Below are 14,036 nucleotides of genomic sequence, written 5' to 3'. Positions count from 1 at the left end.
CATGTTGAATTTGTGCACATCACATTAGTAATTACAGTACAGAAGGCCAAAGGCTAACAATTATGACGTACCTTGTGACTAAAATACTCATTATGTACAGTGTGTGTGTGTGTGTGTGTGTGTGTGTGTGTGTGTGTGTGTGTGTGTGTGTGTGTGTGTGTGTGTGTGTGTGTGTGTGTGTGTGTGTGTGTGTGTGTGTGTGTGTGTGTGTGTGTGTGTGTGCCTGTGTCTCTTTGGAAGGACCTGCAGTATCAGCACTGTAAATAATTCTGGTAATGAGCCAGTATATGGGATTAAGCCACTGTGCTTCAGAGCTTTGCCCTATTTGAATCCTGCTCCAAGACGTTCTCCTGTGCCTCCCCTATACTGTTTCCCTCTCAACTTTCCTACTGTCTGTCTCATTAAATAAAAACATGGCGAAGTGAAATGGCCTGCCCATTCTCTTGAAGACACTGTGACTACACCCCAAGCTTCATTTTAGCTTGGTTTTATATTCTGTTTGATGTGATGGCCGGCCTTAATAAGCTCCGCAAAAAAAGGCATATCAGAATGCATGAAACAAAGTTAAAACACTGAAACCCTCAGCTCCATTACTCTTGATTCAGAGTCAGAGAGTTATATGAGGGTGGATTTAAAGAGTCATGCTTAATAATGTATACGCCGTCATACAACAAAGTATAAATCATGCTTCTGGGTCATAATGGGGGGGGGGCCATAGCTGAGTGGTTAGTGAGCCCGCCTAGGGAGCCAGAGGCCCTGGTTGCCCCAGGTACGATTCCAGGCCACGCCAGCATATGCGTCGATGAAATGAAATTTGTCCCTGAGCAAGACTCTTAACCCCTAATTGCTCACAGGCCCTCATTGGAAACAAGCCCGCAAGGACTTTCATGAACGTCCTGTTAAAAGGAATTATCCTTATCCTTATGGAGTCAGAGGGTGGATTTAAAGCAGTGGTTCTCACACTTTTTCATGTCAAGGACCCCCAAAATGTCAAAAATATTTTGTGCCAGGGATTCTTCAAAAATAGCAGATTTACACGCTTATAGCGTGGCACCCAGTGCTATATTCTGCTATTTTTTAATAGCCAAAGTATAAAATATGGTTAAAGTGGTTAAAATGATTGTGACGCTATATAAACTAATTTTGCTGGGGACCCCTTGGTACCCCCCCCCCCCCCCCAAGGACCCCACTTTGAGAACCAATGATTTAAAGAGTCAGGTGGATTCGATGGCAGTTTCAGGCCACAATGATCAGAGCTCCACTGCCATGCTCCTCCTTCAGTTCCAGCACGCTGACAAGACTGAGAGAAGAGACTATTTTAGCTGTTCCCTTCAACCCGCTCCTCACTACACACTTCTGAGTCACAGCAGGGGCTGGGACAATTGTTTTGACAGCACTCTCCAGCAGTGTCTGAGAAAGGAATTATATTCAAAAGAGAAGAGGCTCAGCTTGCAGGGAAATGCTCAACAAATGCTATCTGTGCGTGCGCGCGTGTGTGTGCGTGTGCGTGTGCGTGTGCGTGTGTGTGTATTTGTCTGTATGTTTGTTGTTGTTGTCGTTGTACATGGCCGTGTGCATGCATATTCATTATTATGTGTACGCTTGTTTGCATTTGTGTGTGCAGTGAGTGTACATACAGTCGCATATCATTTTGTGTGTGTGTGTGTGTGTGTGTGTGTGTGTGTGTGTGTGTGTGTGTGTGTGTGGGTGGGGGGGGGGGGGTTGTGGGGGGGGGGGGGGGGGGGGGTTGTGGGGATTTGTGACTAGCAGCATTCATGTGAGAAAGTATGCTGATTCTGAGCTGCCAGTCCCTTGAATACTATTTTTACAACAGTCAGTGCTCCATTGTTTCAACCGCAAATCTCTGTGCATCAGTCCCCCGTGGCCCTACTGCCGGGCTGAGAGCGCTGCGCTTTCCCACTGACTGACCATGATTGTAATTGAAACAGAACGAGCAGAAGTTCTAAGCACTGTTCAGAAGCTCTGTCGTACATGCCTCCAAGGACGTGCCTGTACGCGAAACGAACCGCTCAGAGGAGGCATTCTGAATTTAAATGATTTCGCCCAAACAAAGGGTTCACTTTTGTGCCGTCGGCCGCGCATACCTTATTGCATTGGACGAGGTGTGACAAGGAGAGAGAGAGACGTCAATATGCAGAGCAAGATTAGACTCAAGATTTTGTAGTAGTTTAACAGGTACAGTACATGAAAACCAGGCCCATTTCAAGTTGCTGCAAACACACATGTCCTTTGAAAATGGTACCTTTTCATAGTACTGCAGTTCATAGTCCAGAATGACTCCATTGGGCTGGTCAGGTTGGGACCAGGAGAGTGTGATGCTGTCCACCGTACGACTGACCTGATGCATGATGGACACGGAGGATGGAGCTGCAAAGAGAAAAAACACAAGGTGGGATCATGAGAGGGAGAACATTCAGACAGAGTCTAAGAGGAAAAAGTGGAGAATCTATAATACAAATTCCTATACAGTTCATTTTCAGCACAGTGTTACGCATAGCACAATCATTTTCTGATCTTAAAGAAGGCCACAAGACTGAAATGGCCGAAAAATAAAGAGAAAGGCATATGGAGCTGCTGTCTGGCACATTTCTTCGTTTTATAGTTTTACTCTGTGATCAGCACCTCACCAAAATGTATGGTGAACGTTACTTTCTTATCAGATACATACTGTACAAATGCTACTCATCCTCAAAGTGGCTAATCTCAAAATATGAACATTTAGGTTGTTAATACAGTGTCTAACATCTGAGAAACAGTAAAGTGTGTGCTGTTAATAAGAAATGTATATACTGTATGCATGTGTGTATATGTATATATAAAAATGCATGTGCGCTATATTTTCCAGTCTGTCTGTATTCCTTTCATCTTAAATACATGTATCAAATCATTCCAGTGGTTCAGCCAACTGCATCAAAGTCAAAGAAGTTGCACACTTTCAAGTCTACACCAATACCACATACCCTGCTTGCTCATATTTACATGACGAATGTCACACCGATGACATACTTCTATGATGGTGTAATATGTAACGTTAGAACGGTATAAATTATGCATAGTCTACTGGAATCCCATCTTATACTGTAGATGCAGTCTCATGTCATGACTGGGCTTGCATTGTACATAGGCCAGTCAAAACACGTTAAACCACATAAACAGTCTCGTGGGACTTTCCGGGCATCAACTATGATCTACCCCCCACCCGTGATTAATCTATGCTTTCCACACTGTAGACGTGAGACCACAATGCACTTCTGGGGCCGGGAATTATCCTTCCCTATGGAATGCAGGACAAATTACGAGGAGCAATTTCATTTTGTACACTACATAAACAACAGTACAAACAAGTAAATAAAAATGCACAACATAAGAGCACAAATTGCCAGAACCGCAAATATGCAGCACACAAATTGTCTTTCCTGCTTTCTACTTCTTTTTGTTCCACTACTTCATAATTGTGCCTCTGCGGTCTGTGTTTACGCATATTTCCGATGTGGATGACAGCTTAATAGATGACAGTAAATGAAGTGCAAGTGTAAGGACAAGAGACATGGTCATGGTGGACCAAGTCAATTATGGTGTTTACTTTAATCAGACATGTGGTAATGAGCGATTTGAAAGAGGCTAAATCCTTCCACTGCAGTCCTTTGCCAGAGGAGAGAAAAAGAGCCTTTGGAAGTGTGCTTCAAATTCTTTTAAAAACTTAAAAGCAATGTAATCTTTTACTCAGCCTGGAAATTTCACTTTCATTACTGATGCCATTTTAATCTACTGTACGCCATATATATTAATACATTAATAATTAATTCAAAAACGTTTTGGGAACCACTCAAATTATACCCACCCATTGAGAGAACGTTTTCAGTTGATATTTAAATAATAGATTTGATTAAACGGCTTGGATATCAGATGTTTTTTGCAGTACGCCATTGGTGTGCTACAATCGTCTCAGAAAACCCAACGAGGAGAACTTGACACAATTACTTTTGTAGAATAGCTGAAAGGTCAGGGGGGCGTGCTCACGTATCCTCCAGCAACCATAAAGATTAGTTCAGGGTGCCGTGGGTCAGCGAGATGTAAGATATAAGGGCCCATCTGGGGGGCCTGCATGTGGCCTGACTGGACCTGTATTGTATTGGTTTAGTGAGTGGGGTGGGGGACCAGGATTTATGGCCCCTAGGCCACAGGCCTCAAGCCCTGTGCTGTTCAGACACACACATCCAGACAGCAGAACAGTAGCTGCCGGGAACTTCAGCTATAAAGGCCTCTCCACCGCTCTCCGTGGAAAATTCACAGAGTGGAAAACTGCTGTAACCACGCCTGCTATTTATCAGAGAATCTTAAGCACTGTATGTGCGGTTTTAAGATCTTCAACAGTATATAAAATGGCCATTTATTTTCTTTTGTTGACATTCATGCTACAAGATGCTAGTAATTTGGGTGTAAGTGTTCTGGTTCTGTAAAGTAGTGCAGGAAACTAGTGTCCCAATGTCCCTGAGCCTTGTTTACACCCTATTTATTCTCACCAGGCTGTCGGCGGTGCCTCATGTGGCCTATGACCCTAACGGAAGCATCCATCAGAGGCAACAAATAACGAGGTGCCATGTAAACGCTGACGCACGGGAGACCCACGCTCATACGTCGGTGCACCGAAGTATAAATGTGCCACTGGATAACGTATAGGGAGGCTCTGCGTTTCATCTCAGTGCTGCACTTACACCACGATGGCGTCAGATCCTGGAGCTTCTGTAGTCGACATACATCACCACCCCCCCCCCCCCTTTCCCCCCACCCTCTTTTTTGTTAACTGGGAGCCAGAGGTACTGTATACAGTATCCAGTCAACCGAGGAATCTCCTCCATCTCACCGTGCCGCGCAGCTTGTTTGCAGTCACAAGACGACAGCCTAATAAGGCAAATAGTTGCTCTGAGGGGGAACTCACGAGTATCCTATTACGGATGTACATATATTCAAGACTGCCACATGGCCTTTTTTGCTGCATAGCATTTCCATTAAACACACTGCACAGCCATAGCCTAGTAACCTGATACAGAGGGGGGCAGTGGGGGGGGGGGGGGGACAGAGAAACAAAGGCAGCTCATGTATTCATGTACACAGGATGGACACATGCCAACACGAGAAGCTGTCGAAGGAGAACGTTGTGGTTTTTCGTTCTGGTGAGGGACACCTCTCAGACGAGACAGCGGGACGGTAGTCACCGCGTCCGAGGCTGACCAGCCGATAAGGGGGAACGCACGCGGTAACAAAAAACAGACTGAGATAAAAGCAAAGGAAAACATAACTAAATGTTACTATAAGATACATATAAAAAGGGGGTTTCAGTGTCTGACTGCTTTCAGTGTAGAGACAACCTCGCTTATAGTCCAGATGCGCTGGGCATTCTACTGCAGGTCAATTCAGGACGAAGATTTTGATTAAATTAACGTCACACCAATTTACTGTGGCATCCAGCGGTATGCCAAGTCAACAGTTCATTGTTTTTGTGTATGACCTCTAACAATGATCCAAATATGCAAGCTATTTTTGTACTGTATCACATTTAAGTATTTCCATATTCCAAGTACACCTTTAAGTTTTTTTCTTCTTTCTTCCCTGCTTGAAATGTAAGGAGTTGAATAAACTGTTGGTTTCCATTGTGTCAACATCACATGCAGAATTATACCACCAAATAGTGTTTCATGTTATTTAAAGTCATTTTCTGTTACGACAATTATTCAAAAATCATGGGGATTATTCCAACTGACCAATTAAAGTCAGTTGGGATTTAGAAATTCAGCCGTGGGGAAAGTTAATTTATTAGTCATAACAAATAACTATGCAGTAAGTCAGGTCACTTACTGTAACACTGACTGTAGCTAATCTTACTCAACCTTTGGTTTCCACTGAAAGCTTTCTTCATGAATATTTTCCATAAATGTGTCAATTGTGGTGGTTAAATAGTGGTTAAGTAACTACGTTAACTAGCTGAATTATGCACTCACATCATTTTGATGGCAGTCTCCGTAAAATGTATTATACAACAGTTTCTCATTACTGTAGGTTCCACAAATGAAAAAAAAAATTGCGATAAAAGATGCAGATAAAAATGTTTTAGTTGTGGAAAATTCTGGGCTTTCCAAATGATAGCTCACAATGCAGCGGTGACGAGAACCATTTGAAGCCAAGGTGTTTAAACTTTCCCCTGGCAACGCTTCTGCTCTGACACATTGTAACAATCAATGAGGGGGAATGGGTTTCACAACAACCTCATCAGGAGCAGATAATGTTTACATTTTCGCTTCCATCTCAAAAAGCACCCAAAGACTGCGGATAGTTTGGAGATGACTGGAGGGGGAATCAAATTATACAATAGATTCGCTGTGGGAGGGTGGGGATCCATATGAAAGTTTCAAGGTTGTATATCTGGGAGGGTATTGCTTCATACGAGAGGATGTGAGGCCCCAGCAGTTGTCACAGAATTAAGTTTCAGACCCCACATTATTACTAGGTCTGGGAGTTGATATGAAATACAGTGGGGCTTTTGGAGTGTATTCTAGCATGACGCCCTGGCCTTGGCCCAACTGGCAAATAGAAAGGCTCTGTTTTGTGCAAAAATCTATAATAGAGGTTTTACTGTTGTGTTTGAACACCTCGTAATTTCCCCAAATCAATCAAAGATGGACTTTACAGAGTTATTTCCATTTATTTGAATCTATTTCACTTTAATGGGACGTACCTTTACTAACACAGGGAGAAAGTACAATCCTCAGTGTGAATTTATCCATTTATACACTGTACACTGAGGATTTTACTATACATACTTGTACAGACCCTGATCCATTGCATCCACATGCCCCTTTCCCTCGCCCTATAAATAAATGTACACTATTTTTGCTCGTTATTGTCTGCTTCTATGCCATTGCGCTCGTTTGGGGGGCTGTCTTCCTCTCCTCTACCCTCCTCTACCCTCCCTCCTTCCCTAAGAATGCTGGGCTCCTTTCAGGCCTATTGATTCACCTCTCTTACAGAGCACCCCTCTGAGCATGATGGGCATCTTCATTAAACAGGCTGGTGGAGTGAGACCACGCTGGTCTTTGATGGTTGGGCAGCAGGGAGAGGCTCAGCCCCCCTCCCCCTCTTCCACAATCCCAATGTCGAACACCCAGGGCTGCTGGACAGAGAATCCAGGACTACAGGGGCCCTCTGGAGGTCTACTTGGGGCCCCAGAGGCGTTTACACAGAGCCATTACATTGAGCGGTTCTCAAGATGGGGTGGTGGCCGAGAAATAATCGCACTCACAAATTACAATAATGGTTTGGATGGCCTGCTATTGACGCGGTTTATCGATGAGAAGAGACGACGGCACTTTCTTTCTACGCACATTTTTCGACCCCAACAAAGCAGCATGGAACAAAGGAGAATGTTGTAATTGCTACACAGTTAGTCTTCAGTGTTAATTCATCCATTTGTCCAACTCCCAATGTACAAATGTAACAAAGTGGACCGTCACGGGTCCATTTTTACTATGTATGCATTTGCCTTGCAGCCTTGTCTTGGGCTTTTCTCTGGATCTTTCAGACTTTACAAATATGCTTGGTGCTCCATGACCATGTGGGTCTGATTTGATTTGACGTTGTGGTGCAGGGAGCAATGCTATGATTTGGGGAGGATGGTGGAGGTAGTGAGAACAGGTCAGGGCTCGTAAATCCCTTTTCCTTTTCATTGTAAAAAATCAGTCTCCCTGTGGCGTAGTTTCTCCCTCAGGGGCCGAAGCCAGCTGGTCCTTCACCATGCAGGCTCCAGAACAGGCCGCCGCTGCTCCGCGCTCTCCCGACTGCTGCCCGTTTACGAGCAGCGCGTTGAGTCGCTCTTAAAGGGAGAGGAACGTATTTGCATGTACTTACAGTGTGCTGGCAGCCCGCCCTGTTTCCCCATCTGCAATGGATTGTGGGCATTTTTTTCTCCAAAGAGTTTCCAATGCAGTAAAGCTACACAAGGAAGATTTCAGTTCATCAAGCTCTAAACCATCTGCACTGGAAAAGATTGGAGGGCCTTAATGCATTCATATACACACCATAAGCTAATTCTAAAGAGCCACTCCTGGGGCTTGAAGAGTTCTCTGATGCTTGCAGAGGTTAGGGTTTAAATCTAAGCACACCCAGCACTCCTGCGCATTTTAGGAAATGCAAACCAGAGAGAGAGAGAGAGAGAGAGAGAGAGAGAGAGAGAGAGAGAGAGAGAGAGAGAGAGAGAGAGAGAGAGAGAGAGAGAGAGAGAGAGAGAGAGAGAGGGAGGGAGGGAGAGTGGAGGGAGAGGGAGGGAGGGAGGGAGGGAGGGAGGGAGGGAGGGAGGGAGGGAGGGAGGGAGGGAGGGAGACGAGTGGGGAGAGAGAGAAGAGAGAGAAACATGACTTGGAACAGTGTACCAACCCCTTTGAAGCTACTTGCACAGACAAATGGAAGAAATATGTCTCTCTGTGGGCTGAATTGTGTTTTATAGAATATGAAGAACCTCTAATATGATGTTTGTTTTTTAGAACAACCATTATTCTATTATATTCTGTAATAGTATTGCAAAATTGAACATAATATGCTATACTTGGAGTGGACTACACTTGCATAGCCTTTGCTACTTGGCTCAATTGTGACTTTTGTTTTCACAGTGTGGTTCTGTTAGGAGATAGGCTGTCTATGAGGGTTGATATGTCTGCCAGTATGTCTCTCTGTCTGTCTGCTTGTTTGTCTGGAGCTAATCTTGCATACCGCTGGACCGACCAGTGCCAAATATATATATATAACTTCAATTTTATAATTCCTAATAATTTCTAAGTCAATGGAGCTCAGATTGGGTTGAAACCTTGCGTAAGTATGGAGTCATAATGTACGTCATACTATAGATTAGATATTCTAGACGACTTACGTCACAGGCTGGCCAGATGAAGCATCGATCTCGGATCTATATGATTCAATTTTTACCGTTGTGTTGTATTTATAAAAAACTTTTGCGCACACTATTGAGGAGGGTCTAAGTACAAGAATTTGACTGCCTACAATATTGTCACAGCTGTATTGTAAGTGCATGCATCAATAAAACCTTGAACCTTTAACCGTTAACGTTTCAATAGAACCTAGTGTTTCCAGTGGCTTTGAATTTAATAAGACCAAAAAAACCTCTGAAAGTCACTGCTGATTATCCACTATGCAGCTGACATGTTGTATTAAAATAAAAATGTAATTGTATTATATTAGGAAAATATGAAAATAAGCGCTGTACAGCAGTACACTTCTTCATGCTGTACTGATACAGCTAATTAATTAACAGTACAACTGTTCTGACAAAGGTTATTCGTAGGTCTGTAAAGTCTCAACGTAAAACCATTCCATAAAGAATAGTTCCATAAAGAACTATAGTTATTATTATTATTAAGAACTTGCATTGTTCACGACTTGCATCGCTCCCGAGTCAGGTATTATTACAGATAAGAACATAATCAATAAAATCTTAAAATCAGTTCTAAAACAAACAGGCAGCCAATGAAGAGTTAGTTCTACAATTCAATCCTCAGTGTTAGCTTCACCCAAGAGTGTGCAAATGAAACCATTTGGTTACATACTGTACACTCTAGGAGGGGTTCCCAAAGTTTTTCACCCGAGACCCAAAAGATAAATTTGGTGTTTCCCCATAACCTAAACGTATAAAAATGCATTATGAATAAATTAAAACATTTAAAGGGCCCAAATATCTAAATTACTGAATCAAGCAACTTAAAAACTGTCTGGGGTGCTCACAAAAGCCTGAGTAGACGTTAAAGCGACCCCAAACATGTTTAGAGAAAAAGAAGAAAAAAAAGGTTCACGCCCAACCCACTGTTTGTGGAACATTCTGCTGTTAGTTAACCACATGAACCCTAGCGTCACTATTCTGGTGCAAACATTCACTGAAAATAACAGATCAACAAGCTCACAAGGCAGTCGCAAGGCAGCACGTTGTGAACTTGTAGATCGGCTATTCAGCGAAAAGATTTGGAGTAGAGGGAAAAAGGAGGGGGCCTACTACAGAACCATGGGGGACTACGGTCAATGAAGTATACAGTTAAAGCCTTGCCACCACATTCTGAACACACTGGAGACAATCCTGCTCTTTTTGGGTAAGATGAGAAGGTTTGCTATTGTACAAGCAAACCATTTCTGGCACAATATTCAATATCGGTTGTATGGTTTGTAGTGCAGTTAATTCATTTCCCGCATATGAGTGCTGAGAGTGTTCTGGGTTCAAATCCTGAGCAGAACTATAAAAACGGATTCATGCAAAATCACCAGCCACAACGGGTCCTTACAAAATGGAAGACTTTCTGGTACGGCATAAACTCTTTTTGTTAAGAGAGCAGTAATACAGATGTGCTGCGGTCCTTTCAGCCCTTATGGGCGATTTGGGCTGAGCAGACTCAACGGTTTTAGCAGCCCGCCGCGGGGATGAGGCGTCAGGCTTCTGACTCATACAGCTCTTGAGGGAACTGGACACTTTTTAATCATCAAGCTGCTTTTCTGCATTTAAACAGCCTCCACACTGGCATCTGGAAGGAGAAAAACTCCACAATCCGCAGAATGCAGGTCAATATTGTGCGCTGTGGGGAAGGCAAGAGCGGGCTGCAGCCTACTTATGGTTTGATTTAATCAATAGCCTGCTCATGAAAAGATTATTTTTCAAGGATTGAAGAGTTTTTTCAGAATGCTGACATAAATAGGGCAGAACTGTTGCCATTGTAAACAGTAAATAATGGCAAGACTCATCAAAGAGAATTTGGAGCTACATGACAGTGTGCCATACAGTTGTTGAATGGTTTTATTTCTACTCCTTTTAATTTATTTTTTTGTTGTTTTCAAATTTCCTTTTATAATGTGTTTATTATGCTCAGTGTCTTGATGTCTTAATGCGTAATGTTCTATGATTTGCCTTGTTGTTGAAAATCATTGTTGTTGAGTCGAAATCGAACTTGGGTCATTGTGACTCACAAGGAGCATATCATCAGTGTTCTAACTGACTGCGCCACCAGACACCCCATCCGATGGGAAATATTTTAATGGGTCCTTGACTAGACATCCTAGACTTCTTGGGTCAGAATTACCATTTTTCAGCACAGAAATACAGGAAACATTTACTGATAATATTGCTCTTTTTTCCAGCAAAGCCCCACTACACACTGAATCATAGACATTAATAAACTGGAGCTGTCGAGTACTACCAGTCTACCACAGACTTCTACTAATGGCTGCTGTGTTGAGGAGCTTCGCACTGGCTGAAATAGAGGTTAAGTGCCTCTCAGAAAGGCTTAGCTAAGATTGTTGTTTAAGGAGTGGAGAGTGCGTCCACTTAAATAAAGGTATTGCTATACTGTAGATAACTCTGAACAGAGTGGAATTGTAATAGCTGAATGGTTTGAGCATTAACCACATAATAGCAATGTCCTCAGGTCAATTCCAACTGGAGACCTGTATTGCATGTCAACTGCCTTTTCTGCCCTTTGTTTTCCTGTCTAAATGCAGCCAAAAGATAATCTTCACAAAAGGATGCAATATATTGCACTACATTCTACATCACCAGCTTTCTTCCTATTTATAGCTTATACATGACAGATGGAATCCGAATACATCTCTTTGAGTGCCATCACAAGGACACTGCAGTGACATTTGTCTTCAACGTACACAAACATTAAATGGTTATTGTTACACATGAGGAGCATGTCACTAAAATGCCATAGCAAGATCATCTCTGCTTAAAAGAACAAGTTCCTGACCCCAATGTACATCATTTACAATTTACACCCCAGCGGGGGGAAACATACCACATGATCTGCTAGATCTGTGTGAGTGACATCAGTGGTGCATGAAAATCTGAGGGCTAACAGTGATATCACATAACAACATAAGTAAATAGCGCATACCGCTGATTCCAGACAGAGGCAAGACAATGGCAACTGTGTTTTGCTGCGGCACTCTTTATTCAAGGTGCCTCATTTATATGTCACAGTGGAATTTCTGGTGTGTTTGGCAGCAAATAGGAAGGGAGAGAGGGAGAGAGGATGACAGTGGTGGAGGGATAGAGGGAGAGAAGGTGACAGGGGTGGAGGGAGAGAGGGAGAGAAGGTGACAGGGGTGGAGGGAGAGAAGGTGACAGGGGTGGAGGGAGAGAGAGTGACAGGGGTGGAGGGAGAGAGTGTGAGAGAGCAGATTGTGTTCGTCACAGGCTCATATCCTTCATTTGTGAATTTGCTTTAAGCCGACAGCTCATTCCTCGCTTGATCCGCAACATAAAAGCACTCACTCCGGTTAAATGGCACCAGAAATAGCAAGTAAAAAGCAATTGCTAAAGTAATCAAATCACAACACTGGGGAAATAAATAAATAAATGCATGACTGAAAATAAAATACAAAAGCACAAGGCTAGAAATAATGACATATATACAGTAGCTGTCAGCTAGCATATTTCAACAAACAGCACATTACTGAGAAACCAGAAGAGGAGAGGGGGAGAGAGGAAGTTTGGTTTGTTGGGGGATTGAAGGGTTTTGACAATAGATTGTCCTCTTTCCTGTTTGCTATTTCCAAGTCAAATAATGGAGTGATGAAACAGAAAATTCCGTCTGATAATAAACAAGATGGCTTGTTGCATACACTCTACACTAGAGTATGTACTGTTGGAATATGCTACACCAAACTTTCGCTGTTTGTGTGAGTGAGTCTTCAATCTGTTGTTAACTGATAGTTGCTACAGTAATTTAACTGCTCATAATGCTGCTAGCGTCTGTACTTTTCAGTGTACGTGACAAATAAACTACAAAAATAATATACAAGGCTGCACACTGGCATGGCATTTAATCAACATACCTTACCATAAACACCATCTCTACTCAGGAACTAAGGAATCTTCATAATTCATAATGCAATCATAATTAGAATTACATCAATGAAAGTTGTGCAATACATGGCTTGGGCTGGAATAAAACAGGCAACTATATGGATAACACACACACCATTTCCCCACTGCTGCACCGAGATTCATACATTTTTAACTAAGAAACGGTTGGCAATCATTACCATTAAACAATGTAGGATTGTATTTATTGCCATTTTCTAATGCATGTTACTGAAATCAAAATCCCATTACCAAATAGGTCACATTATATGCATTTCACTCACCATGAGCATCAACACACTTGGGTTATTCACGTAACATTGGTGAATAAATTCACTGTGTTCAAACCGAATGACTTATTTTCTCATTTCAGCATACATCAAAGTAAATGCTCCAGTATATGAAAGTAAAGTGACCAACCATGAATCTATTTCTTTTTTTACAGTCGACTGGGCCAAAGGTTCTTGAACCTTTAACCCAGATTTGCATGCACGCAATGTTCACACTTTATTTCACATTTCTCTAGCAGAGAATGCAACCCGAACACTCAGGTGCATTGAACCGTTTCAAGAAACGAATAGCTGATGAATGATGTATGAACGGCTTAGGCCATCATTTAGGATCATTTGGATAATCCATATGTTAATTCTCTTCAGGGAATCTTACACTGCAATTAAATGCATAATTGCACACGTGGGTCATGTAAAGTCACCAGATTGAGCTCCTAGCCCACTCTCGAGACAAGCAACGTACACACTTAACCACTTAGAAATTCACGGTATGCTGCTGCAGTGCTGCTAATGTAGTGCCACTCCGAGTCTGCCTTTCTAAACAGCCTACTCGATATCAACACTGAACGCTTGGATTTTAAGCATTCAGCTCACGGCCTTATCAGTGTCACATATAAGGACTGAGCAAGTAGCAGTTCAGTGTCATACGCAAGCATGAACACCGCACCTTGACTGATGCAGATATCGAACCTGTGACATCTGAATTACCAGACAGCCTATCTGGATCCCACCTGCCTCTACAAATAGTACACAGTAAAAATCCTGAGTTTTAATTGATCCATTTGTACATCAGAATGTATACAAAATCCAACCAC

General features: G+C 42.6%; 2 protein-coding genes across 3 annotated transcripts in view; one reads left to right on the top strand and one right to left on the bottom strand.

Moving 5' to 3' along the window:
* The window catches only part of ephb2b (eph receptor B2b), a 171,046-nt gene that overhangs the window by 23,277 nt on the left and 133,733 nt on the right, over nucleotides 1-14,036 (bottom strand). For both annotated transcript variants that reach the window (XM_080424114.1, XM_080424115.1), the window contains exon 6: nucleotides 2,264-2,388. In XM_080424114.1, the coding sequence (XP_080280240.1) occupies nucleotides 2,264-2,388 (125 nt within the window). The remainder of the gene's footprint in view (nucleotides 1-2,263; nucleotides 2,389-14,036) is intronic.
* dhrs3b (dehydrogenase/reductase (SDR family) member 3b) overlaps nucleotides 1-14,036 on the top strand; it is a 280,407-nt gene that overhangs the window by 178,088 nt on the left and 88,283 nt on the right. The window lies entirely within an intron of this gene.

The sequence above is a fragment of the Gymnoscopelus braueri genome (genome assembly GCF_963280865.1).
Source record: "Gymnoscopelus braueri genome assembly, chromosome: 3".
Classification (NCBI taxonomy): Eukaryota; Metazoa; Chordata; class Actinopteri; order Myctophiformes; family Myctophidae; genus Gymnoscopelus; species Gymnoscopelus braueri.
This window is presented reverse-complemented; position numbering and strand designations above follow the sequence as displayed.